The 27575-nt window shown below is 58.2% G+C and overlaps 1 protein-coding gene across 4 annotated transcripts in view; it reads right to left on the minus strand.

Annotated features, from left to right (window-relative positions):
* The window catches only part of TSPAN9 (tetraspanin 9), a 182130-nt gene that overhangs the window by 57182 nt on the left and 97373 nt on the right, over window positions 1–27575 (minus strand). For 3 of the 4 annotated variants that reach the window (XM_082636553.1, XM_082636552.1, XM_082636554.1), the window contains one exon: window positions 21509–21588. In XM_082636553.1, coding sequence (XP_082492679.1) covers window positions 21509–21571 — 63 coding nt within the window. In that variant the 5' untranslated portion in view covers window positions 21572–21588. Of the gene's footprint in view, window positions 1–21508; window positions 22401–27575 lie in introns of those variants that run through there. The other variant, XM_082636551.1, reaches the window with a different exon arrangement.

Here is a 27575-nt window from a genome sequence, read left to right on the forward strand (position 1 = left end):
CTGTTTTTACTCTAAGGCAACATGGACACACACACGTGGGTGTGCACAAAGACACGCACACACGGGCACTCACACAGAGCACCACACGCTGAGGCTCTCAGGGCCGTCACATCAGGACCAAAGCATCACGACAGCAAACCACACTTCAAAAGCCAGGGATCTGGAACAGGCAGTGAAACAAACTCTGTCTGGCCCGACACCTCCAAGGGACATCAACATGATGGTTCCCAGCCCGACTCCTGACAAATCCATTCGAGACACATCTCTGTCCAGGGCTGGCCGTGCCGGGGAGGCCTTGGTGGAGAGCTGTGTTCCAATTAGCCGGGGAAAGGGCGTGCAATTTCACTGTAATTGGTCGTGTTTGTTCCAAGGATGACAACTACGGCACATTTCTCATGTTAATGTCATCCAGCTACCCATGTACTGCAATTACTCCACACTGATTTTAAAGCCGACTTAGCACAATAGAGGCTTCTAATTTGTAAGCAAAACCTCGGTGGCATAAATCAAACTGTTAGAGATAACGCCACGGTGCATGCTAATGCAGAGTTAATAGATGGGGCCGGGAAGGGCCAGCCCCGCCCGGAGCCGGGCCTCCCTGCCCACGCTCCACCCATCTGTCCACGTTGGCCTCCACGTGCATTTCCGGTGGCAGTTCTCCGAATCTGGATGGCCAGAGCTGTGATGAAACCCACAGTGTAGGACAAAACCCACAGTGAGGAGGAGAGGTCCCGAATGAGGCCTGGGGGATGATTTAAGAAGAGAGCTATAGGGCTTCCCTGGAGGTGCAGTGGTTAAGAATCCGCCTGCCGATGCAGGGGACACGGGTTCGAGCCCTGGTCCGGGAAGATCCCACATGCCACGGAGCAACTAAGCCCGTGCGCCACAACTACTGAGCCTGCGCTCTAGAGCCTGCGAGCCACAGCTACTGAGCCCACGAGCCACAACTACTGAAGCCCGCACGCCTAGAGCCCGTGTTCCGCAACAAGAGAAGCCACTGCAATGAGAAGCCCACGCACTGCAATGAAGAGTAGCCACGGCTCACCGCAACTAGAGAAAACCCGTGTACAGCAACGAGGACCCAACGCAGCCAAAAATAAATAAATAAAAATAAATACATTAAAAAAAAAAAAAGAAGAAGAGAGCTATAAATCATGGGAGAACAAGGACCTGGAGGCCAGCACCAGTGAACCAGAGTCTCTGGTGCTCGATTGCCAATTACTATTTCCTGAGGGCCCACCGGAGAAAGGGCCCTGGCACGCTCTTGGCAGGAACATGGGTGACAGAGCCAGCTCACAAAGTGAGCCATAAATCAAACAAGGCCCCACACACAAACTGATGAGGATCACCTCTGGGCGGCATCAGGCTCGGGAAAGGCTGCCAAGAGCCAAGACCCCTGTGACTCATCCAGACGTGGCTCCACGGTGCTGGGAGGGCCTGTTAACCTGGCAAGGGGAAGGCCCAGGCCGGTAGGCATGTGCTGGACCTGGCTCCCTTCCCTCTGCCGCCGTCACAGGCCAACCCAGCAGGGCCCCCGAGCCCGCCAGCTGCGGCCGTTCCTGACTCTGGAAGTACCAGTTCCGCCCAAGGCCAAGCAAGCTTCACCTGGGCCGGAGCCAGCACCCTGCATGCAGGAAGTGGGGATCCCGTTCGTACCTCCTCTTCCCAGGGCTGTGCCCCGCCCCCTGCATCCCAGCGGGGCACAGCCCAGAGCTGTGTCTGGGGCAGCCTAGAAGTTCGATAGCCGTTTATTGGAAGAACGGTCAGAAGAAATGGCAAAGGGCCCTGGGCAGCTCTAAGGAAACAGAGGACCGGAGACGCTGCTGCTTTCTTTCCAACACACTCTGATTCGGGGTGTGATGTCCTTAAACAACGCATTTCAGCACGTCTGAAGGAAAGCTTCGCGTGTGCAGGAAGAACACGGGGGAGTTTTAGGGCAGTGAAGCTATTCTGTGTCATACTGTAATGGTGGATACCTTTCATGGTACAGCTGTCAGACCTACAGAATGTACAACAACAAGGGTGACTCCAGTGTAAATGATGGACTTCGGGTGATAAAGGTGTGTCAAAATAAGTTCATCGACTGTAGTAAGTGTACTGCTCTGGTACACTGATAGTGGGGGAGACTTCACAGGGTTGGGGGCAGAAGGTACATGAGAACTCTCTTTAACCTTCTACTCAGCTTTGCTGCGAACCTAAAACTGCTCTAAACAATGTCTGAATGTCCATAGACAGAGGAATGAATGGAAAGAGAAGATGTGGTACATATATACAGTGGACTATTACTCAACCATAAAAAGGAACGAAATTGGGTTACTTGTAGAGACATGGATGGACCTGGAGACTGTCATACAGAGTGAAGTAAGTCAGAACGAGAAAAACAAATATCGTATAATATCGCTTATATGTGGAATGTAGAAAAATGGTACAGATGAACCTATGTGCAAAGCAGAAATAGAGACACAGACATAGAGAACAAATATATGGACACCAAGGGGGAAAGTGGGGGAGTGGGATGAATTGGGAGATTGGGATCGACATATATATACTATTGATACTATATATAAAATAGATAACTAATGAGAACCTACTGTACAGCACAGGGAATTCTACTCAATGTTCTCTGGTGACCTAAATGGGAAGGAAATCCAAAAAAGAGGGGATATACATATACATATAGCTGACTCATTTGCTGTACAACAGAAACTAACACAACATTGTAAAGTAACTATACTCCAATAAAAATTTTAAAGGAAATGTAATAATAAGTGCATTGAATGGCCTAGTGATAATGTTATTAAATTAAATTTTATCAAAACTAAAAAAAAAAGGGACTTCCCTGGTGGCGCAGTGGTTAAGACTCCGTGCTCCCAATGCAGGGGGTCCGGGTTCGATCCCTGGTCAGGGAACTAGATCCCACATGCATGCCACAACTGAGGAGCCCGCCTGCTGTAACTAAGGCCTGGCGCAACCAAATAAATAAATATTTTTTTAAAAACTAAAAAAAAAAAGGGAAAGCTTCGATCAGTTGCTCAGCCTTCTTTAATATTTCCCTTTAATACAAAACAATGTCTCCGGGTGTCAAGGCAGTCTGGTCATGACAAGACAAGGTCTGTGTCTCATCCCTGCATAAGTAGGTGTCTGAATGAACGCGTGAATGAACGAACGCAACGAGGGAAGGAGGAGTAATGGATGGGGTGAGAGACCTAGCGAGTGGTCCTGAGGAGAGGCCTTCCCCCCACCCCGAGGCCTGCCACCAGGGAGCCCTGGGAAGCCCCACCTGTGCTCGCAGTGAAGCAGCCCCATGACCCGTGTTGTCTTCCCTCCTCTCACCAACAGCCGGCAAACTTGCAAAAGGTCAGCCCGCTGACCAGTCCCAGGGCTCTCCTGTCCCAGAGCCATAAAAGGCAGCTTGAAATATCTCTCTGCATCTTTGGAAAAAAGCAACAGGTGAAGGATGGCTCCAGAGTCGGGAGCCACGGGCAAAGGCCAGCATGTTCCTTATCCAAGAGCTACGATGAGCAGGGCCTGTCCTCTGAAGGACAAAACCCTTCCCACCTGGGCCCCTCTGCCAGCAGCCTGGCGTGCTCGTCCCCAGGGGCAGGGAGTGGTCCCACATCACAGGGAGGCAGTGACCCCACAGGCCAGGACAGCGGGGCTATGTCAGTCCCAGGAAAACACCAGCATCAGATTCCTCCACAGACTGCCCCCCGACACTCCCCACTCCCAGCAAACGGCCAGGTTCAGCCTGACCACCTCTGCCTGCTCCAAAGAGGCACCTCTGCCCACATCTGCTGAGCTGCTCTGTGCCATGCACAGGCCGCCAGGCCCAGCCCCTGAGCGCCCACCAGGAGGGTGCGGGGCGGTGGGGCTTGCCGCCTGCCGGCTAGGGGCCACCCACCCACCCAGACCCCTGGAGGGGAGCCGGGAAGAGGCCCAGCCCTGAGAGCTTCACGCTAAGTCACATGCCCTGGTCCGTCACCAGCCTGGGACAGTAAAGGGCAACACAGTGGTCAGGAGCATGGAAGGCTCTGGAATCAGCCAGACAAGGTTCAACACAGGTGGGTGCTCAGACCAGGGTCCAGCGTGGTGGGAGCTCCCAGAAGTGACAGCTGTTGTAGGTACCTCGAATTCGCCCCTGCCACCTCCCCCTTCTGGGCCGCAATCCTAGATCCCAGAGCGAGATGTACAAACCAGCCTCTAGAGCCTTAAGAGGGGTCTCTGTTTAAGAGGCTCCCGGCCCGGCAGAAGTCAGGACGTCTCTCCCGCCGCCCTCCTCCGGGAGCTCAGTCCTGGTCAGGCGCTCAGCCCAGCTCAGGGCCTGAGGCGGAGCAAACAGAGCGGCTCATCACCAGAGACAACAAAAGAGCGACAACCAACCATGCAGCAGCTCCGTTCCTCGTGCGGTGCCAAGACACCCCCTGCAGACCCAGCCGACAGCCCCCGGGTGGGCCGAGCGGCACTGCCGTCGTGCACAGAGGAACAGCGTCAGCCCGGAGGGGCCGAGCCGCCTCGCTGGCTCACAACGTCTGACCCTGAGCCCACGCTCGCGGCCACCACCACGGCCGCCAGTGCGAGGGGAAACCCCTCATCTCCAGCACTTCCCTCTCCGTTTGGGGCCTTCGCTCCACAACCACAAAACTCAGGACAGTCAGCACAGCGGCTGCCAGGCTGGCTGACTGGCCCTGACAGCCAACACGTCCACCGTGGCGCCGGTGCCTCCGGCCCGTCCTTGGGGTCCCACCTCCACTCCAGTGCACGGGCTGCCCGAGGTAAAGGAAGACAAGAAAGGCCAGGTTGTTTTTCTGAGGACCCAGATCCAGCCACCCGCGTGTGTTACTGGCAGCGGAGAGCGAGCGCCGCTGAGCACAGGCAGCTGGTGACGAAGACGTGCTCACCACCGCGGAGAGGACGGGGCAGCAGGCGCGGCCCCAGGCGATCCTACCTGGCGATCCTACCTGCGGGCTTGGCCCGCGTCGGCCCCGCCCGGCCCCGCCCACCGGCTGGCCTCGCCCCCCGCCCCACCAGGGCTGGCCCGGGCCTGCTCCGTCCTGCCCTTCCCTTTCCTTCTCCTCCTCCCTTCCCAGGCCCTGCTCTCCTCTATCGCTCGGTCTCTGCTGAGACCCTCGGTGGGGCGCCCAGTCTCCCCACAGACAGGCTTCAGCCCCGCCGTCAAGGCCAGGTGGGCAAGCCGCTGCCCATCCCAGACCCTCCCCTGCCCACCCAGGTCCCCGCTGCTCCAGCTGATGCAGAGGCCCCAGGGCCTCCTCCCAGCCCCCCTCTCAAGAGCTCAGAGAGGTTTCAACTCCAGTTTAAACACTGAGTCCCTGGAGAGCATCCTAAAAGCCCAGAACCCCACCTTCGATTTCCTCCGCCTCTCAGAGCCCCGGGCGGCTGGACTCGCTCCTCATCTGGCCTCGTCCTCCCGCCCTGAAGGAGCTGGGGGAGGGGTGGGAGGAACAGAATGGCGCCCCTCATCCAGCTGGAGAGAGCGAGCGCCAAAGCAAAGCCTAGAGGAAGGGGCCCAGCTGGGGAAGGTGGCCGAGAACAGCGACCGGGCCCCCCAACCCAGTCCTGAACATACGCTCCCCACGTCGGCCAGCTGCCCACACACACCCCACCTGGACCCAACACGCCCGTCGTGTGCGGACAGAACACTCTTCAGTGTTTCGGTTACTCCCTAGCCATGTGACAGATGAGGAGGTCACGTTCGTATGAACAGGAGGCGGTGATGCCAGGAATCAAGCCCACCTGTGTGTCTCTGAAGCCGGTGCCCTTCCCACCACGGTACCTTTCACCTCCACCTGGGCAGCTAGGGAGGCCTGGAAGGAGGCGAGGGGGATGAGTGGTGTCGGCGGCAGGCGAGAAGGGTGGGCACAGGGATGCGGGCAGGAGACAGCTGAGGCCAGAGCAAGTCCCCCTCTGTGTGTTCTGACTCTCTTCTCCCCACCCCCAATCCCCTGGGGCAAGGGAAAGGGAGAGAAAAGTGCACAGGCGCGTGAGGTCTGGAGCGGAGGCCACCCTTCACCCCTCCCAAAGACCAGGCCACCCACCCAAATGGGGACCCTCGCCACTGCCTCGGTGATGCGGAAGACACCAGAGAAATGGGCACTGGATGCGGTGGGGTCACTGCCTTCTCCATCACCGGGAATGCAGGACCTAAGTCGTCCCCAAGCTGGGCAGTGGGCATCTCCATCAGGGGACCCAACATGACTTCCCAGAAGGGCTCCAGGTCTGCCTTCACCTTGGTCCCGGAATTCCAGCTCAGGGGTGGCACCAGGGGAGCGTGGAGGCTCACCTCCCAATACCCCCTAATAGCCAAGTGACAAGAACCCAGAGGGAGAGAGGCACGAATAGAAGTCTGGGAACACCAGACAGAGAAAGACACAGAAAAATACCTCCAGCAAGTTAAGCGGCAAGGCAAGAGGATGCCCTTTGCCCCTTCCCCTCCTCCCCAGCCCCTCCTCCAACCCTGGCTCAGAGGCGCATTCTGGCAGCCTAGCCACCCCCTAGGACAGTGGGCCCTTGGGGTAGCGGCCTGGCCTGGAATTTCACAAGGATCCAGAAGGATCCTCAGAGCCCCCTGAAGCAAGGGGTCATGGGTGTCTGTCTAAAGGCTGGAGGTCAGGGCCTTGGCAAAGGGGGTCCACATTCCCCCAGGACGCCCGCAGCTCCCTGGAGAGACTGGCCCACAGTGGACTTCAGTGGAAGCAGGTAAGGGGCAGAAGCTGACCCCTCAGGGACCCACCCACCCTGGAAGCCAGGCCACCTCCTGACGCACCTAATACACTCGGGTTCCGTGCCTACTCGGGTATGGTGCCAGCGGCTCCAGCGCAGCCAGGCGGGCTTCATTTATTCCCGGTGTGGCCTGGACCCCTGACATAACACCTCCCCTACGATTCAGCCTCCCTAAAAGCAAAATAAGGCCTTTGACGCTCTAAGGGGAAGACGTGCTTCGGGTGGCTCCAAGACACCACAAAACGGGGAGGACGAGTTTGGAGAAGCTGCCCCCCGCCCCACCCCGCCCCACCCTCAGACCCACCTGCCCTGGTGTGAGTGCCCGGGGTGGGAGGAAAAGGGTCCTGGTCCCCTCGTGTGGGTCCACAGCGATGCAGGCGAGCATCCTGCCCCCGAAACCTATCTCCACGGTTGAAGCACAAGCCAGTGGCTCTGTCCAGCAGAGGACGGAAGCCCGGGTTGCACATTCCCAAGGGGCAGTTAAAGCCAAGAAGCAAATGCACCCAAACTCCCACCAGTCCCAGCGCAGACTCAGGGCCGCCAGAAAAGGGCCTGCCTGGGAGGCTCCTCCAGCACAGAGCGGGGCGGGGCCCGAACAGCAGCCCTGGGTCACAGGGTCCATGCTCTGTGATCCTGGGACACACAGGGTATCCCACCGTGCTCTCAGGACCCCTGACAGCAGCCAGGAGCCTGAACCAGCGTGACAGAGCAGCTCTCTCTGGCGCTTGCAGCTGCTCCCTGTCCGGCCCACCTTCTCTCCTCTGACCCAGCGTAGAGCCTCGGGGATGTCTGAGGGGGCTCCCGCCCAACACCCCACTTCGCGGGCAGCCTCGAGCGGGCTCTGCTGAGGTGTCAGCCTCCGTGGGCACCTGGGCAGGCAGCCTGCGGGAACCAGGACCACACAGCGAGGCTGCCTGGAGGGTGAAATGCCTCAGGGAACACCCACTGCGGGCCTTCGGGCCCACCGTGAAATGGAAACACGGACACAGCACCATGGGAAGTTACAGAAAGAACATCCCAGTTTACATCAGCATCGCCCTTTACAGACTTCAGAGACCTTCCCAAACACCTCGGTGTGTCCTCCGGACAACTCTCCCCGGCTGGCCAGCCAAGAGTTAAGGTTTATCCCCATCTTGCAGATGAGAAGCAGAAGCCCCACAGGAAAGCCAAGGCAGGGCTGCGAGGGGAAACCGCACTCCCGTCAAGCCTTTTTCCACACGAGCCCGCAGCCCTCACGACAAAGTCGGAAGGACAGAGGAGGGGCTGAGAGGAAGGGGAGACGCAGCCAGCGGTGGTGGACGGCGGGAAGTGAACCTGCATGTGTCCTTTCCGGTGGGGGAGCGGGACAGTCCCTGTTTTCACAAGGAAGGGACACCATCACAGCCTGGAGCCGTGAGTTGGGAGGGGGGGATGTTTGTTTGTTTGTTTGTTTTCTCAAAGGCAGCGGCTGCCAAGTACAGCTGGACGGGGAGGTGCCGGCGGCCCGGATGGAAGCGGGCAGAGGGAGAGACAGAGGCTGGAGGCGGAGGCAGGGGCTGGGGAAGCAGGAGGGAAAAGAAAGCCCTTCCTAGTGCTGGAGGGTGTAGTTGGAACAGTCGTCATTAAGGCGTCTTTCTAACAAGAGGAAGGGAGCCGCACAGCGCGCTGGGTGTCAAACGCGGCACTAGGGGCGTTGAATAAAGCAGCCCGCCCTGGTTACCTGCTTGGTGGTGACAGCCCTCCCAGGCAGGGAAGCGGGGGCTGCTGTGGCTGAATGCCTAGCCAGACTCCCATCTCTTCCTGCCCTCGGGTGGGCCATGGAATCCAGAGCCCCTGGGCCTGGGCCCAGCTCCCAGCTGGGAGCCCCGAGGCAGAACAGAACCTGGGGCAGTTTGATGAGGCTCAGAGGGCAAGTTCCAGCACACGCAGGACACACCCAGTCCTGCCTGACGGGTCCTCCCTCACTCTGGCCTCGGTCTCCCCACTTGTGAGACGTAAAGAACTCCATCCCTGGTCCCTTGCTCCACCCAAGAGGAACAGGAAGATAAAGCATCTCAAGAATCACCAGCTCTTCGAAAACACAAAGGGACCAAAAGAACTGAATAAAAATCACAGGATGCCAGAGCCCGAAGGGGTCTTCGAGGTGAGCTGGTCCAAGTCTACCATTGTGCAGATGTGGAAACTTAGGCCCAGAGAGGGGAAGTAACTTGTCCAGGGCCACACAGCCAGTTAGCAACTGCTGGGGCTAGAACCCAGGGCTCTGTGACCATGCGCTGCTCTTTCCCACTCTCCCACCTGGATCCCAGGTGCCACTGAAGAGTTAACTGGTGCATGTCTTACATGAAAAGCGGGACTCGGCACTTCTATTGTAGAACGGGGAGGAAATGTAGGCTTGGTGGCTGGGCCCACCAGGATCTCGCAGGCTGCTGGAGGGGCGTCTGCCCTGCCTTGCCCACCCAACCGCAATAAGATGTGAGGAGCCTCCATCCACGAGGAAGGAGAGGAAACAAATCAGCAATGCTGAGAATCCTGTCAATCCTCCCACAGCTTTCAGCTCAACATGCGCTTTCCACACAGACGCCCCTCCTCCCATCAGGCAGGCTGAGAAAGGGGCAGGCAGAGGGGGGCTCGAGGCGGAGGGGAGGGGGCGGGCCTGCACCGCTCTCTTTGGCTGCCATAAATGGTAATGAATCAAGCACCTTGTGCACTCAGCTCTCCTGACTGCATCCACGTTCCTTCCCCCGGCCCCCCTGAGGGTCCTCAGGCCTCAGGGCCCAGTCAGGACTCGTGTCCTAAATGACTCAGACATCAAAGGTCTCTTGCCCAGGGCCCAGGCTCATCAGTCTGACAAGCTGTCACTCGCTCTTGCCCACAGGCGGGGAGCACGGTTGGGCCTGGGAACACACATGACCGTCCGCAGAGAGAACCCTGGGGCCGCTGCTCCAGCACAGAAGGCTCGGGAAGGTCCCACCAGCAGCTGCCTTTTCCTTAGAGCCCCCTGCAAAGGGGCGTTGGGGTCTGTGGGCCAGGCCACATTCACCTGTTCTCCAAACCTGCCACCTGCAGTCTCTACCGTCCACTGGCTACCATGGACTGTGCCAGGGAGCAAGTCCTTGCCCACCACACTCTGCTTCAAGCCCTATGCATTAGCCTCTTCGTCTTCCATACCACCTTCTTTTTTTTTTTTTTTTTTTTGCAGTACGCGGGCCTCTCACTGTTGTGGCCTCTCCCGTTGCAGAGCACAGGCTCCGGACGCGCAGGCTCAGCGGCCATGGCTCACAGGCCCAGCCGCTCCGCGGCATGTGGGATCCTCCCGGACCGGGGCATGAACCCGTGTCCCCTGCATCGGCAGGCGGACTCCCAACCACTGCGCCACCAGGGAAGCCCATACCACCTTCTTTTTCCTGCCCCCTCGTCCTCCATGCTCCCCCCGCCCCCTCTCATCCAGAACCTTCTCGTGACTGTCCTCCTGCCCTGCCTTCTCCCCAGCGGTACACCTCCCATCCTCCGGGTCCTGGAGCCCTGTCCTTTCTGGCCCTCAGCTACTTCCTGAGACCTGCTTTCTCCATCAAGCCTGCTGTGCTCAGAAGACAGACGGCAGGGGCTGGACGCGGACACGCTGACACCCCCCGCCAGGGTCAGGAGAGCACCCAGCTCCGTCCCCAGACACGGCAGGCACTCAACGCAGGGTCCCCTCCCCCACGAGGGGTGCCCACAGGCTGGCACCCTGTGGAGGACCTCCTCCTCCTCCATGCTCCCCTCCTTCCCAGGGTCCTGCTCCAGGTCTGCACCCTGCTGGCTCGGGCCCCCCTTCTCACGTGCCTCCCCCTCATCCAGGCAAGCCTGGGGGTTAGCGAACCAGGGCTCATCCCTGAGGACACATTTTGGGGACTCCTGGGACTCAGCACCGAGGAAGGTCAGGACAACCCGGGGCAGGGCTAAAAGAACAGCACGGCCCGGCAGGCACACCCCAGAGCATCGGCTGGCCGGGCCTCTGCCCAGTGGTGGTCACTGGGGAGGGGTGTGGAAAGGGGCTGACTGGCTAGGATCCAGGAGTGTGCTTTGCCGGGAGATGCCCCGAAGAGTGGCCTGCCTCTGGGGAACCCAGAACACCTACCCCTGAGCGACTCACACACACCTGGATGGCACAGCCAGGCGCTGGGCACACAGAGGAGCACCCAGGCTGCCCATCTCACCAGCAGAGGCAGTTGGCGTGGCCATGTGAACAGAGCCAGGGCCGCTGCACGGGGCAGCAGCTGCTCCACCGCCCTGGGTCTCGCTTCCCCACCTGCTCCTGCCCCCTCTCTCCAGGAAGTGGGGCAGCTACATCTCAGGGGATGAGCACATCCCAGCAGCAGCAGCATCTGGCACTGGGGAGCCGAACACTTCATCTACCATTTTGCCCTCCCCTTCTTTTGGTATCAGCACCCGTTTTTCTTCAGGATATCCTCCTCCTCCCCAGTGCAGATGGCCCTGTCCCGTCAAGCAGCGTGCTCTGCTCACCCCCGCCCAAGGGTGGGCTCGTGACCAGCCAGACTCCCTCCCAGATCTCGACTCTCCTGGATCTTGAAGAGTGAGATCCAAGGGCCAAAGCAGCAGGAGCTGACGCATCCTGACAGAGTCCACGGGGTGAAGCTCACCATCAGCTCCTGGTACCGGACCCCCGGAGCACCCTGGTCCCTGGCCCACGTGTGGTCTGCTGCTCAGCCTTCCCTCCTAGCCTGTGAGCTCACCTGGTATCCTTCATAGATACTGAAAGACCCATAGAGAGAAAAACAGGGGTGCGGGTACCCAGAGAAGGGAAAAGAAAGCTGGGCCGGCAAAAATAAGAGACGGCTGCTCAAGTGATTTGCCCCCAGATGCCAACTGCCACTGCTGGGAACTGCTCACAGACAGAGAGATAAATGGGGAGATACATTCTGTGCTCCTGAGTTAGCCCTGCCTGGTGTGCGGTGCTTGCAATCTGGGAGCCTCAGCTTGTACAGAATCCATCTAGAACGTGAGATGCTTAGATGAAGATGCCAGCTTATACCCAAGGTCACACACACTTGGAGGGAATCTCTCTAAATGTGCATGTTCATAGATGTATAAATATATACGCACATACTTACACTACAAATGTGTTTTGACTGTTTATATACTCACACGGCATACACACACGTTTATACATAAATACCGCATTAGGTCTGTATACACATGTGCACACATATATGCATACATAACTGTGAATGTGTGCGTATTGGGGGAAGCTCTGAGAACGTACAATCTGGGTACCCTGGGGAAGATGCAAGCGCAGAACCAGACCAGTGGAACACGAGGACATTTTAAAACCCTCAGGGGGACCTCCTGGCGGTCTGGTGGTTAAGACTCCACGTTTCCACTGCTGGGGGCGTGGGTTCGACAGCTGCTCGGGGAACCTCATGCCATGCAGTGGGGCCATTGTAAACACCCTCAGGAACTTGCCCCGCCCTCTGTGCTATCACAGCATCTTCACACAGAGACAGACACACACTGGCTGCCCCCTGACCCCACCCCTTCTGCTTCTACTCTGGACCACAGGGTCCTGCGTTCTGAGACTTCTGAAACGGCCTTCCCTGCCCGGGGGGAGGACAGCAGCTGGAGGGAGACACGCACACCCCCGCCTGACTCAAGCACGGGCCACGTGGAGCCCCTGGACAGGCACCAGGGAGCGAGTGGTGTTTGGTTTTGGGGTTCCCTCAGCTCCTCTTGTCCCAGAGGAGCCTCTAACCCTACTTTCTGTCCTTTCATAGCCACCGCCCTGTCATCCCTCACACCAGAGCCACCCCTGGCAAAGGATGGAGGTTCAAAAGTCTGCACTCGGCGGAAAACATGTAAGACCCTCACGGAGAACATTAGAGGCCTAATACGTGGAGTAAACCACGTCCGTGAACAGAAATGCACGTTGAGAATACAATTTCTATTCATGAATGCAAACACAAAGATGGCGATTCTCCCCGAGTTGATCAAGAGGTTCAATGAAAGGACAATCAAAATACCACCAGGGCTGGGGGGTGGGCTTGATGGATCGATTTTTGGTGAAACTACACAAACTGATTCCAAAACTTACACAAAAGAACAAAGGGCCGAGAACAGCCCAAGCATTCTTGAAAAGCATAAGATGAACGGACTTGCCCTACCACTTACGGAGACTTGTTGTAAAGTGGCCGTAATTCAGACGGTGTAGCACAGGGAAAGGTGCAAGGTACCCACCAGTGGGGGAGAAGGGGCCTGGCCAGCTGGGGGGGCTCAAGCAGCTGATGTTACAAGGGGAGAGGGGAGTCGGAGCCCTGCTCACATCGCACGCAGATATACATTCCAGAGCTACGAAGCACTTAAATATGAAAAGTAAAGCCTTCAGAAATAAATACAGGGGCTCGCCTTTGATCATGCATTCACTCATTCAGACCCTCATGAATATGAGCGTCTATTATGTTGTGACAAAAGCACTGTCTTATTCCCAGGGACATAAAGATGTCCCTGAGATGTTAGGTTAAATAATACATAAAAAGTACCGTCTCACAAAGAAAAGAGACTAAGTTTGACTATATTAATTTAAAGAATTTGTTTATCAAAAGATCTCTGAAGAAAGTGAAAAGACAAGCTACAAACTGGAAGCTGTCAACTGTGTTTCTGGTACACTTAGCAGACAACGGATGAGTATCCAGGACATGAATAAAACTCCTAAAACTTAGGAAGAAAAAGCCAACAACTCTATAGGAAAATGGACGAAAACATCAAGAGGCATTCACAGAAGAGAAAAGAATGGCTGATAAACCTATGAAAAGGTGTTGACTAATCATCAGAGAAATGCACATTTAAAACATAACACAGCATTTTACACCCACCTTATCGGAGAATGCCCCAGACTTCCCATTTTCAATTGCATTCCACTGGGGGAGATGTCAGTTGATGTTTCCAGCTTGGAAAATAATTTGTCATTCTCCAATAAGGTGGAAACGCAAGGATTCTAAAACTCATCAATGCCCATCTTTGCTATGTTTCCTAAAGCAGCTCTCCACGTGTGGTCCATGGACTGGCTCAACGCTGAGGAACTTTACAGCCATTTGACATGGCCAGAACATTCAAGTGCACGATCAACAAGCTCGGGGATGCAGTGGGGTCACCTCTGGCTGGAGCCGGGTACCAGTCATGCACAGCAGAGCCCTGTCCAAAGACTGGAAGGGAAGAGCTGCTCCTCCAGAGACACTTTCAGAAGCGAGGCCCCAGAGACGCTCTGGCATATGTGCACCAAGAGGCTTATTCCAGAACGTCTCCAGAAGCATGTTTGCAAAGAAGGAAATAACCCAAACGTCATCACCAGAAGAATACACTGCTGCACACACACATCACGGAATCCCGTGGAGCAGCAAAAATAAACGCACTATCATCACATATATCAACACGGATGAATCAATAAACGTAACGCTGAATTTTAAAAATTCAGAACGCTTCCAACTACCAAAAGTTTAAAAACAAGCCAAGCCAAACGATGTGGTGTTTAAGGATGCATACACACGCGGGAAAACCGTAAAGAAATAGACTTAACACAAAATGTAAGGAGAATGGTTCTCTCTAGGCAGGATGCTGGGGCGAGACCAGGGAGGACCGCACAGAGGCTTCGCAGGTGTACATGACATTTCATTCCTTAAACTACCTGGTGGGCACATGTTCGTTATATACGTCTTTCTATGAATTTAGATAGGATATATTCTGCTATTTGAAAAAAGTCTTAAGCCACCATTTTTCTGGTTAGTAAAGTGACCTGGAGGCCCCAGTTGCCTGTCTTTTGTCAGCTCAGGTCACAGCCAAGCTGCCCAGCAGAGCCCAACCCTGAGTGTGCACCGTGACCTGCCCTTGGAGCGCCCAGGGCAGAGGACCGTGGGACCCTGCCATGTGACCACAGGCCCAGCCGGCCGATCCATGGCGCCAGGAACGAAGGGAGGCAGGGGAGGGCGTGGCCCGACTGAGAGGAGTGCAGTGTGGCCGGGCAGCTGCAGGCCCCCGCGTCCGAGACCCCGGCCCTCCCGCACTGCCTTCGCCCCGTCCTCCGTTCCCACAGAGCCTCCTCCCCATTTCTACCACGTATCCCTGAGACCAGAGGACGTCTGGAACTCTCCCCAGCCCAACAAGACATCTGGAGCTCCGTCCAGGCTCCAAAGCCCCGCCCAGCCCTGTCACGCCAGCCCTGGGCACCTGACTCACTGTGGGGGGCTCCCTGGGGGTCCATGCTGTCACTGCAGGAGGGCGGTGACAACACCTGCAACCACTGTCACTGAGCCTGGCGTGCCAGCATCCCGCTAAGAAGCGGACCTGTGTCATGCACACACCGCCTCACCTGGGCCCCTGGCAACAGCCCTGCAGGACAGGTGATACTGTCACACGTGCGGAAGCCCAGGCACCAGGCGGGGTAGGAACGCTTCACAACACAGGCCTCATTCCTGCGCGCTCCGAGTCAGCAGGTCGGAGGTCAAGGGGCACAGCGGCCTCTGTCCGTGTACACAGCTGCCTGGGTGATTCGAACCTACATCCTAGGGGAGAGCCCCGGAACGGATGGGAAGCTCCCTGAAGGCAGTCACCCCCGCACCAGCCACCTAACCCGGCCTCCTGCGTGGTACTGAGCTGCCCACATGAGGAAGAGGATTTGAAACCCTGTTCCCTTCCCTTGCAGGGCCTTCCTGCAGGCTCTCAGGGGGCCTGCCGGGGCCCGAGGGAGGAGACGCCGGAACCCATCCGAATGGAAGCACGGACCGACCACGTTAAAAGAGATTTCAGGCCCCCTGAGGTCCTGGGGCTGGGGGAGGAAGAGCGGGGGGTGTGGGGTGAGAGCCCCTTCTCCACCCCGAGCTGCTCACCCTCCCCTCCACGCGCCACTTCTAATGTCCCTGCCCCAATGCCCCCCGCCCCCCCCCCGCCCCGACTCCTGCTAGGAGATTAGCTTTCAAACGTGAGCAGAGACAAAGCTGGCTCAGAAGACTTAACTCTGCCCGACGGGTTTGCCTCAGCCTCAGAGCCTGCTAACTGGAACCACGGAAGCAGGTCTCCGTAAGCTGCATCAGCGACAGCGACATTTTGCAGCCCGAGCGGCACCCCAAGACCTGTCTCGGGGGTCACCGCCCGAAAAGCAAAGCATCCCGTTCCGCAGAGGCCTGGTGACAAACCTAACGGCATCCCCAGCACCTCGTCCTCGGAACACAGGCCGAACTCACCAGGAAGCCGCCCTCAGCTGGCACCACCAGGCTGATACCGCCCTTTGTTTCCCTATGTTCAGCCCATTGCACACGTGCAGGGGGCTCAGTCTGGATCACCCTTCTCCCCAGCCCGGAACCCCATCCTCACCTATCCAGCAAACTCCTATCAATCCTTCCAAGTCCAGCTGTCACTGTCATCTCTGTATCTTGTCTCTATTAAGCAGTATTAATTACTCTACTTAGAAGCTCGACTGAGCACTTACTGCCCAGAAGTGTAATTATCTGTTTATGCACCTGACTGCTCCCAGGGACCTGGCTAACAGCAGGTGCTCGATAAATGCACACAGGGCACACTAGCCACAGAGTGCCCACTCAGCCCTTTCCATAAGAAGAAACAGAAAAGACACAACTCACTAATTCTTTTTTCCAAGCTCAGATGCTCGTAAAAGAAACGGGCTGTTTTTCCTCCCCTTTATTTCTGATGGACGCAAACATTTTAGAGGGAGCGAGACAGCCATCACACGGCGTGGGGGAAGGGAAGGACAGGTCAAGTCAGGCCCCCGGGACGGATGCTGAGTCCAGGCCTGCCGCTGCCCCGGCCCAGGATGCTGGGGAGGGGGAGGGGGGCTCCGTGTTCTGGTGCCTGGGGGAGGACGGGCCAGGTGACCTCTCCATCCACGACTTCCTGGCCCGGGAAAGCTGATCTGCCCTGTGCGAGCCCAGTCAGCCGGTCCTCAGCGCTGCAGGCTCCTGCGCACGCAGCGGGCATTCAGGAAATAGTTGTGGCATGAGTGAACCGGCTCGATTGGGACCCTACAGCCCAGTAAGCCCCACAGCCCGCCGCCAAGTTCAGCCAAGGGCAGCCAGGCACGCGGAGGCAGGGGAGGGCGAGGCCCCATCCTCTGCGGAGGCCTGGGGAGGAGGCCTGTGGCTTTTTCTGTGCTCCTCAGGACAGCGGGATGGGGGGCAGGCCCGCGGCCCTTCCCCACCGGGGTGACAGCACTCCCCCTGTTTCGGCGGAACCCTCTCTTCCCTGCCCTCCTCCTCCCCCACCCCCTCTTGACTGACACCAATGCTGGCTCCGACATGATTTAAAAATAGAAATCAAGACAAGGAAGTTCAATTTTTAATGCTTTGGAAAGGAAGCGAACACAGAGCCGGCATTCCCTCACGGCCACATTCCCGGGTCTCGGGGCATCAGCCCCCCTCCCCGAGCAGAGCCAGGCCTGACCCACCCTGAGGATCAGGACCCACGTGTAGCCGCCCTCTGGGGAGCCGGCCGGAGTCTTTGAGAAGCCTCTACACACGTACCTCTTGCTGCCCAGCTTGGCCTGTATCTCCTGTTAGGACTCTGTTCTGACCCCTAAGCCCACTCACGACTTCCATTCCCAGACGGAAGGCAGCCCACAGACTCAGGACACCCCAGGCCGCCCAGCCCAGATTGTACCAGACCCTATCCTGGGCTTCACGGACACAGGGCAGCTACGGCAGCCACTGGAGACCAAGCCAGGACCAAACGCGTGCCTCCAAGGTGGCTGGAGAGCCATGACCAAGCTGCCCGCACCCAGAGGAACAGTGAGCGGCCCGAGAGGGGCCAGGCCGCGAAGGCCTGCCCCCATGTAGGGGAGGTTAATCAGGGTGCCCGCCCGACACCCAGCGCAGGCAGCCCTGCGCCGGCCCTTCTCCTGCCCCGGCAGGCACCCTGAACGCTGCCTCCTTGGCTAATTGGCCTTTCTTAAGGGACCAATCCACAAGGAATAGACTTTCCGGTGAGGCCAGAATGTCACTGCTCTGCCAGCCTTGATTTAAAGTGACGGGACAGCTCTGCTGGTGAGCATGCAAAGTGACCATTATTCTGAGTGGCAATTACACTAACCACGCCAGCCCTACTCCCAACCACCGCCCCCATCAGATAGGAGCCCAATTTGGGGTGGGAGGAGGTGGGACGGGATCACGATTTGCCGTCCCGGGAAAGGGACAAAGGCCCCCAGCACTCAGCGCTCGCCCCGATACTCAGAGTTGAAAGCTCTGAGCCTTTTGTGCCCTCCTGGAGGGGCTTAGCTTCACTTAATCTCTGCCCGGAGTATTCCACCAGATGGTCCCGGGAGGACTGAGAGACGGGGCTGAGACGAGGAGAGACACCTGGGGCGGCTGGAGTGCTGGCGGACAGGCCCCTCCGCATGGGGAACCTTCTGGGCCAGCTCATTTCGCATCCACCTGGAAGCCAGCGTTCCAGGTGGGGCGTGCATGGGCACAGAGGAGGTGGGGCTCACTCAGGCAGGCTGACCTCTACCCCACCGTCTATGTCAGGCCCTCAGAAACGCTGCCCTGGGCGCCAACCTGGCTAGCACCGGCTGGCTCTAGGCGGTGGTGCCAGGGGCAGACCTGGACGCCACCCCTTCCCCCCCCACCACAGGCAGGCACCCAGCAGCCTGCAAGGCACCTGCCCTTTCCTTCCTCGGAAGGAGGAGGTTGGGGGGGGGGAGGCCAGCGCACAGCTCCGCCTCCATCCTGCCCCCCGTGATGTCACCCGGGCCCCCGCCAACACCAATACCCTAGAAGCTCCACGCAGTGGCAAGGAGCCAGGCCCGCTCAGGCCTGCGGGGGGCTGCGGGGGGCTGCAGTGCGAGACAGCTGCACCTCTCCTGGCAGCGGGGCTCCTCCCAACGGGCTCCCGGGGGGCAGGCGGTGTGGCCACAGCGGTGGGTTTGGAGAACGACCAGGTGGGCTTCAGGATCTATAGGGAGATCTCGATCTACTGATTGCAGGCCTCAGGTTCAACTCTAATGCCTCAGAAAAGCCTCCTTTGGGGCTCTGAGCCATGAGACTAGAAAGTCATGGCTACATAATTTCTAACACCTGCTCTGGGTCCCAGAGGGCGCGGCGCTGACCAGCCCCACACACCCCCTCGCGCCCACCCTCTCCCTCACGTCTGTCCTTGCCTCCCTGGTGCCCTGGGAAGCAGCAGGGGTCTCCAGAGGTCCTGCCTCACCAACACCACCACCCGCCTTCGCTCCTTCTCTTCCGAGTTGGCTCTTCCCTCCACTGCTCCTTCTATTTCAGGCCCAAGCACCTCCCGCAGGAAGCCTTTGCTGGACGGGGGCACAGGGACGCACAAGCCCAAGTCCTGGCTACACCTGCTCATCTACCTGCCAAGAAACGCAGTGGCCAGCACTCTCACACACACAAGCATCCGTTTCTCTTCTGCTGAATTTTCCATCTCTCCTAAGGTCTAGGCCTTATTTCATCATCCCATACGCTACAAGCATGAAGGACCTGGGTCTTTGAGACTCAAAATTTTTCCCAGCTCATAGCACGTTGTGGGAATTCTGAAAATATTAAGTAGCCAGAAAAGTCAGAGACTAGGAGAAATCAAGTCCTTGCCTGGTAAGAGAGAGGGAGTAGGCACTTTCTTATTAGGAAGAGTAAGTTCTCTCACTATAACCAAAAAGGAAGGCCATTCCACTGAACGGTTCATTAACCACACGAAGAGAGAGTCGCTTGTCACACCCCACAGCTAAGGCGCTAGGACAGCCTTCATCACCGGCAAGTTTGAGAACTAACTTCTCTTTCCAGTCAGGTGGGACTGGGAATCCCTACCACATGTGTGGGTTTACTGCGCCGACCCTCCCTTCATTCACTCACAAACACACAACCAGTGCCTTCCATGTGCAGGGCACAGACCACAGCACTAGCTAGCGCGTGGGGAGGTCCCTAAACGCCCGGAGAGAAAAAGAGGCGGCACACGCAGTTATACCTACTCTGGCCAGCAGGTGGCGGGGTGGGGGCGGGGAGGAGAGCGTCTGAGCGGGAGGTACTGGCCAGGGCACCGAGCATCCCAGGAGGGTCTTTCTAGTAAGAGTGGGGCAAGGCAGAAAGGCAGAAAGGCAGAAAGGTAGGCGGAGACTGTGAACAAGGACAGAGAGGGAAGCCGTGCACAATGAATGGGCAGCATTCATGGAAATCCCCAGGCCCCAGAGAAACACACACCAGTGCTTGGCTGACACGGATGCTGGCAAACGAGCCAGAGGACCAGGAGGACTTGCCCAGAGGCAGCCACAAGATCATTCTTGACATTCCAGTGGATCTGCCCCGGTTTCCACAAAACGCTCACCAGAGGACAGGTAACATCTTACCAGCAGTGACCCAGACCCAGACCTGGGGAAATCCTGCTCAAAAGATCTCAGACCAGGCTCCTCGGAAGAGAAGGGAAGGGGGATCCCTCCCCAGAGAGAAGGTAAGGAGGCAGGACGTCCCATAACGAAGGAGGCGAGGCTGTGAGGGGGACCATCACGACCGCCCCCCCCCCATTGGAATAGAAAGGAAACCCAGTCCTTAGGGATAAAGTGATTTGCCCAAGGTCACACGAAGAGCTAATGCAGAACCAAGGCCAGAGCCCAGTCCTCCTCCAGCCCAGGCCTGAGCTCTCCCCCTTCCCAGGGAAAAGTCACCCACCCATACACACCCATGAAAGTTTTTCAGTTAAAGTGGGTCAGTTCACACAAGCACTGAACACCAAAGCACACCGCACGCAGCCCCCCCGCACTGGGTGACTCTCCTGCCCCCGTGCTCCTCCTGGACCATGGGCAGCGGACAGCCTCCAAAAGGGAGGAGGACAGCCCTGGGGCAGAGCCAAACATCTGTGCTGACGAAGTCTGGGCTCCAGAAAAGAAAGGCGGAGGCAGAAGTCGGGAGGAAGGAAGAGTTAGACAGGCATTTACGAAGTTTTCAAATTCGCCTAGTACTTCTCGTGCACAGGGGCACACAGGGTCAAGAGAATAACAGGGGACTGAGCACAGTTCCGAGCTGCCGCACCCACTGGCACCTTCTCTAGAGCCTCCTCTCTCACCAAGGATGGGGCACTCCCTTTGTCCCTTCCAGGCTCTGGGTCCCACGGCGGGAGCACATGGCCGGCCCGCTCCCTGCCCAGTCCACTGCAATCCCTCAAAAGCAGCTGCCGCCACCCGACGGCAGCATCCCTCCCACACCCTCCCTCTCCACACAAGCCCTCACTCGGGGGCAGAGCTGCAGGCCAGAGAGCGGGCCCCTCGGCCTGGGATAGGGGCTCCTTCTCCTTTTCCTGGGATTCACTGAAAGGATCAGGAGGGCGTGACCTCTACCACTCTCCCCATCTCATGCCCATAAGTTGGCGCAGACTGTGTTCGTGCATGTTCAGGAGGCATACAAGAAGAAACTCGGAAAACCACCCGCACTCATGCTTGAATTAAAATCAAGGTCACGGCTGCTAAAAATTCCGACACCACACCTACTTCTGCACGTTACCCAGTTGGGGGCACGGGATTCTTACAGGGGGAGAAGGTGACGGCAAACTTCAGCAGCCTCCCAGGAGTAGAACAAGTCTCTCCTGGAAGACAGGCAAGTTGCAGCCTCCATTCAGCCACCAAGGAGAGAGAAGGGAAGAGAAAGATGAATGAAAGTGGGGGGGGGGTCGGGGGAACGGTTTTCTAAAACCCACTTACCGCTGTGCAGAGAGCAGAGCGATGCAGCTCCGAACGGGAAGAGGGTATCGTGCTTAAGCAAAGAAGAGAGGAGACCACGGAGAGATACCGGGAGGGACTTACCCAGAATATCAGATTGAAGAGGAACATCGTGTACTTCAAGCAGCAGAGGCAGCCTCTGGCCATGTTGCACTTCTTAAATTCTAGGAGGAGAACAAAGGACAGGTCCAGGTAAAACACCACGTACTTGCTGCCTTTGGGTGCATTGTACTTGTCGGTCTTCACGCCAGCCTCGGCGCGGCTCTGGCCGCGGGAGCCCGCGGTGCCGTAGAAGGCGCCGGCCGTGAAGCCGCGGCCGAACGGGCGGCCCGAGGTGGACGGCTTGGCAAAGTCCGAGTCCTTGCTGTCCAAAGATGGACTCCGGTGGATCGAAGAATCCTCGCTACTCGACTTCTCCATGATCGCGTCGCTCCCGGGGGACGCGGGGGGCGGGGGGCATCGCTCCCGGAGTGGCACGGAGGGGGCGCCCGAGTCGGGCGCGGGCTGCGGGCGGGTCGGAGGAGCCTCGCACGCCGCCGCTCAGTCCCGGGGAGCACTGCCGGCCGGACCCCGCGCTGGGGGTGCCGGCGCCCCGCTCCTCGCCGGCCGGCCCGGGAGGGCTCTGCGGCGCGCCGCGGCGCGGCTCCACGCGCGCTCCCCGGGAACCGGCTGGCCTGCGTAACTTAGCGTCTTTGGGGAGGCAGCGATTTGCTTGCTCGTTCCCGAGCGTCGGCTCGCCTCCCGGGCGCACCGCAGCTCCACACGAGGCACCCGGGCGCCCGGCTCCGGGCTCCCCGGCACCCCTCTCCCCGTCCCAGCCCGGCCCGGCCCGGCCACTTTACGGGCGCCCGCCTCCTCTCGACCCGCGACTTTGCGGAGCTGCCCCCGGCCCTGGGCTGCCCGGCCGCGCGGCGGGCAGTGCCGAGGGATCCGCCGCAGCTTCAACCGCTGGGCTCCCCCTGCGAAATCCCGGCCCGACTCCGACTCCGAAATCTCCGGAGCCCCCTCCCCGGCCCTCGGCCCCGCCCCCTGGTTTGCATTCGGCCAATGAGCGCGAGGACTACGGGGGGCAGCCTCCCTCCCGGATGACACCACAGCTTTAATGGGATTAGCGTCTGCCTGGTGCCTACACCAGTGCACCGCGAGCCTCGCTAAATGTCAAGGGCTCCGGAGCCGGGGTGAACCAGAACCTTCATCGCAAGGCGCTGGCCTCTTTCTGGGAAGAGAAGGGGGCGGGAGGGGAGGGGAATGGCTGGAGGTACCACGACCCAAGAAAACCTCCCCAGAGGAAAGTGCTGGGGAGGACTGGAAGGGAAAGAAGAGCGGCCGCTGTCCAGCTGGCCGCCGCTCCCTGTGCCCACGGGGCCTGTCCGACCCAGGCACAAGGTCTGCCGGCTACACACACACAGGCGCGCGTGTCTGCACACGTGGATCAGGCTAGGGCGCGCGGGGAGCTGGGACCGCAGGGGAGGCGCGAGGTGTGGGAAAGGCCCTCGCGACCCGCGCCGCCCGCCCCGCCCCCTCCGCGCACGCGCGCACGCGGTTCCGGAGTCTCCTGCAGCTGCGCGAGCCCCCCCACCAACTCCTGACCTGCGTTCCAGGCGGGACCCCCCAACCCGGCTGAGAAGAGTAGGTGGCCCAGGTAAGGTCCTGCCTTGCCCCCGTGAATCCTGCCTTGCCAAGGGTGGTGTTGGAGTGCGCTGGGATACCGGCGCTCCGGGAGGGCTGGTCAGGGCACAGCACCAAGAATGCTCTCGCTAGGAGCTTGGGGGCATCCAGAAGGAGCCCTTCATCCTACCATGAAACACCACCTGCGTCCCGGGCTTGTGCAGAGGTCTGCGCTGCCCAGTTGGCAAACAAAGGAGACCAGAAGACAGGTGGGGGGCGGCACCTCTGCCACCAGCGAGAGGGTGCTGAGAGCCCCAGAGCAGCGCCACGTCTCCCCTGGCCCTGCATCCCACACCTAACAGCGCGCTTAGCCGCCGGTAGGCGCTGGGCAGGGCGGCTGGCTGGTGTGTGAGTGTGAAAATGTCCTCCTGGGATCCCATCAGATGTTTACTCCACACCTGCTCTGTGCTGAGCGCACCAGGCCCTGGGGAAACAGGTATGAGGTGTACTGCTCCCTGCCCTTCAGATTCAGATCTACAAGATCTAGCCAGGAAGACAGAAGGACATTAATCACCAAGGCCATGGGCAGGAACAGAGCTACCACATCCGCTCTGGCCAAGGGGGACATTCATACCGACCAGACCCTTGTCACAGATCTTCTTCGGGGCCCTAAGCTGCTGAGTCTGCACCTCAGGGCCGGAGGCCGGCCTGCATCCCAGGGGTGCGGGCGCTCATTCTGAGGGCAGCCCAGCTTCTTTAAAGGGACCAACAGCGGTGCTACTATTCTAAGCCCCTTCCCCACTCAGGTGGCAGCCCAGCAACGAAAACCAGTGTGTGTCACAGACATGGCACCTTGCTGTCTCCTGGTTGGGCACAGCGGTCCCGTGGGTGCTGTGCACACATGAGGGGCAGATGTCCGGCTGGCTCCCGGCAGATCCCACGGCCACCCGACTGGAATGCCTCTTGTCCTCTTCAGCCTGGACCGGCTCCTGAGGGCTCACGGCTGCCACATCATTTCTCTGATGCGGGAGAGACCGTACCAGCTGGACTGAGAGTCAGGAGACCTGTTTTTCACTCTGAGCTCGATCTGAGGTCTGTGATCAGGGCTAGGTGGTCTGCCTTTGTGAGGTGCTATCTCCTCCTCTTTAAAATGGGGTTCACAGAGCCCAGCCCCAGAGGAGTCGGCCTGTGTGAGAACCGTCTGAGGCCCCTAAGAGCTGAGCCAGTACCAGGGGCTGTCATTACTAGTCTCCAACGTGGCCTTGGAGTCAGCCAGCACCTCCCAGGCTGGCCCCCACTCCCCACCCCCACCTTCTCCTTTCTTTTCATCTCTCTCTTCTCCCCAGCTCACACCTTGTTCCGTGAGAACAGCCTCCCCACTGTCCTGGATCGTTCCACCCTCATTTCTGATTACACGTGGATTTGTGCCAATAGCTATTTCCTCAGCAGCTGAGGCCCTGGGGGGCCGGTAGGAGAGGAAGAGGGGCCGCCCAGTGTAAGCGCTCTGCTCTGCCCCCGCCTGGCCACGCTCATCCAAAGGGCCCTGAAGGGCTGCCCTGGTGGCGCAGTGGTTGGAGTCCGCCTGCCGATGCAGGGGACGCGGGTTCGTGCCCCGGTCCGGGAAGATCCCACGTGCCGCGGAGCGGCTGGGCCCGTGAGCCATGGCCGCTGAGCCTGCGCGTCCGGAGCCTGTGCTCCGCAATGGGAGAGGCCACAACAGTGAGAGGCCCGCGTACCGCAAAAAAAAAAAAAAAAAAAAAAGAAAAGGGCACTGAAGTCCCACTCCTCGGCTCATCAACAAAGCTTCGGTGAGGTCCCGTGAGGGCTCGCTCCCAGCTTAGATCAGAAGTATAAGAGCAACTCCTATTTGCAAGGCCCCAGCGTATCCCAGGCACCAAGCATCACCCGCAGTAACTCACAGAATCCTCAGGGCAGCCCCACAAGATACGTATGGTTATTATCCCCAGTTTACAGATAAGGAAACTGTGATTTCAAAGCCCATGTTCTTTACTCTCTTGGGCTCTAAACCTAGTTCCTGCCCTTGGGAATCTGCCAGTCTAACAGACAGAATCTAAAAGCATAACAGGGAGCCTGATGAGAGGTCATGAGCAGAAGGACCTGAGTAAGGGGCAAAGGGGAGAGGGGTGGTCAGGGCAGTGCCACTGGACCGGTCGTCAGCAAAGGGGAGTCCCCCAGGAGATGGCCCTACATTATCGTACAGCGGGCTGGAAGAAGGAAGGGTGAGGGGCGAAGGTAGTTTGCAAGACAGGAACTGAGTCCCCGACAGGAGGCAGCTCGGGCAAAGCCGGCAGACCAGCCACGGGCAGGCGGTTTCAGTCAGAGCGTCGTCCTCCACTGCCACCATGAAGAGACCACTCATGCGTCATAGACAGCTCATCGTGGGCAGGACACTGAGCAGGGGCACCGGGAGAGACAAAGGTGAGTGAGACATGGCCGTGGCCCCAAGGAGCTCGAGGTGTAGTGAACAGACCAGCCTTCCACCCCACTCCAGACCATCCCTGGAGAAGCCCACAGCAGAATGACAGAGCGCACACGTGCCATGATAGGACGGCACGGAGCTGGAGTTTGGCCTCCCCTCGGAGAAGGGCTGGCTGGAGCGGGCGTGGCAGGGACGGGAGGCGGGAGAGCACGGCTAGGGGAACTTCGGGGGCAGTGAGGAGACGGGGCCTGGGGGGCCTCGAGTGACACTAGGAGTCTGAGCTTCATCCCGGGGCTTCCCAAGAAGTGGGGCACGTGACAGAATCGGGGCCCTAGTAAGCCAGGCCTGGCAGCGGGGTGGAGAGGCGAGGTCAGCTGCTGTGCTGCCTCAAGTCCTTAGACTTTGGGTGCAGAAGGAGCCACCAGAGAGAGAAGGTGATGTGAGACACCACCTCTCCCCCGTCATGGTCCTCATCTACTCGCCAGGCTCAGGAGAGCTGGAAGGTACAGACGGCCCTTGAGGGTCTCAGAGCACGTGAACAAGGCAGAGCTGCCTTCTTCTTTCCTTTTGTTTTCTTTAGACAACAAAAAAAGTAAGCAGGTACAGAATTCCCAGAGGGGAGGAAGAGATGTGACTACGTGAAATCAACATGCAACATCTCTGCTGCCTGGCAGCTGGGGAGATGTTGCATGTTGCAGCTTCAGAGTGATGCCAAGCTCTTGGCCTCTCCCTGCGTCTCTCAGGCCTTTGGGCTCTCGCTAACCTGCACACAGGTGATGGGCCACACAGATCCCCTTCTGGTCCCACACTGAGTATCTCTGTATCTGACAACATGTGTAGCTCGTGAGGCATCCTGGACCTCCGAGGCTCAGGCAGGGCGGCCCCACCAGAATTCAGGTAAGACAGAGGGGCACTCGCCATCCAGAGGGGCCACCATTACAGAAGGGAGCCTTATTCACCTCAGCTTAATTTTTAAACTCCCAAATTGGGATCCTCTTCAGCAATGTAGAAAATGCTTTGATTGCTAAGCAAACCATTGACCGATGGTGCCAAAAGGGAACAAGGATGGACGATGGATGAATATAGATAAAAAAGACGTGGTGTATATATGATGGAACACGACTCAGCCACGAAATAGACAAAACCCTGCCATTAGTGACAACATGGATGGACCTCACGGGTTAAGTGAAATAAGTCAGACAGAGAAAGACAAATACCGTATGATTTCACTCATGTGTCAGATATTAAATACATAAACAAACCAAACCAAACCAAAACAAATACGTGGACACAGAGAACAGAGCAGTGGTCATCAGAGGGGGAGGGGGAGGGAGGCAGCTGTAGGGTGATGGCTGGAAACCACCCCCTTGGTGGTGAGCGTGCTGCAGAGTATACAAAAGTCAAGATACGATGTTGTACACGTGAAACCTATATGATGTTAGAGACCAAGGTCACCTCAATAAATTTTAAAAAGAAAGAGGGCAGGGGGAGGAGGATGGAGCGGTGCCCAACAGGGGCCACACCCCAGGATGTTGGCATGAAGGTTCACTCTGCATGGGGGGGATGAGGAGGGTCTGGGGCAGGGGGCAGGGGTGGGCCTCCAGTTTGCCATCACCAGACTTGGCCAGGATTCACAAGGACGGTGATGATAATAAAAGGGCTGGGGTAGAAAGGAACTAAAGGTCAATGTGTTTGTTATTTGCTTAGTTTCTGAGACCAGTAAGGAAAACAAACAAAGAACTGGGTTTGGCTGCAGTGGGAGGGGTGCCCTTAGAAGGAGGGATGTATTGCTCAGGACCTTCTACCAAGGGCGGCACCTCCTTCCCTGGGAAGAGGTTTGCCCCTCCTCCTTCAGGCCCCCAGATCTTCGTCCAGACAAATTAGTTTGTCTACCTGCCTCTGCTCTAGTCACTGAGCTTCTCAAAGGAGGCAGGGGCTGTGTCTTAACCATTTCCTCAGCCCCGGTGCCTGCTGCTGTGACCACCTCTTCTCACCCCTGAGTTCTTGTGAGTGCTTCACAACGGTCTCTTCTGGTTTTGTGGCTCCCCTCCCACCCCGTCTAAATTAAAGCCTAAATTCTCAGAGCTCCATTTCTCTTGCAGC

This window comes from Mesoplodon mirus (genome assembly GCF_964341445.2).
Source record: "Mesoplodon mirus genome assembly, chromosome: 11".
Taxonomy (NCBI): domain Eukaryota; kingdom Metazoa; phylum Chordata; class Mammalia; order Artiodactyla; family Ziphiidae; genus Mesoplodon; species Mesoplodon mirus.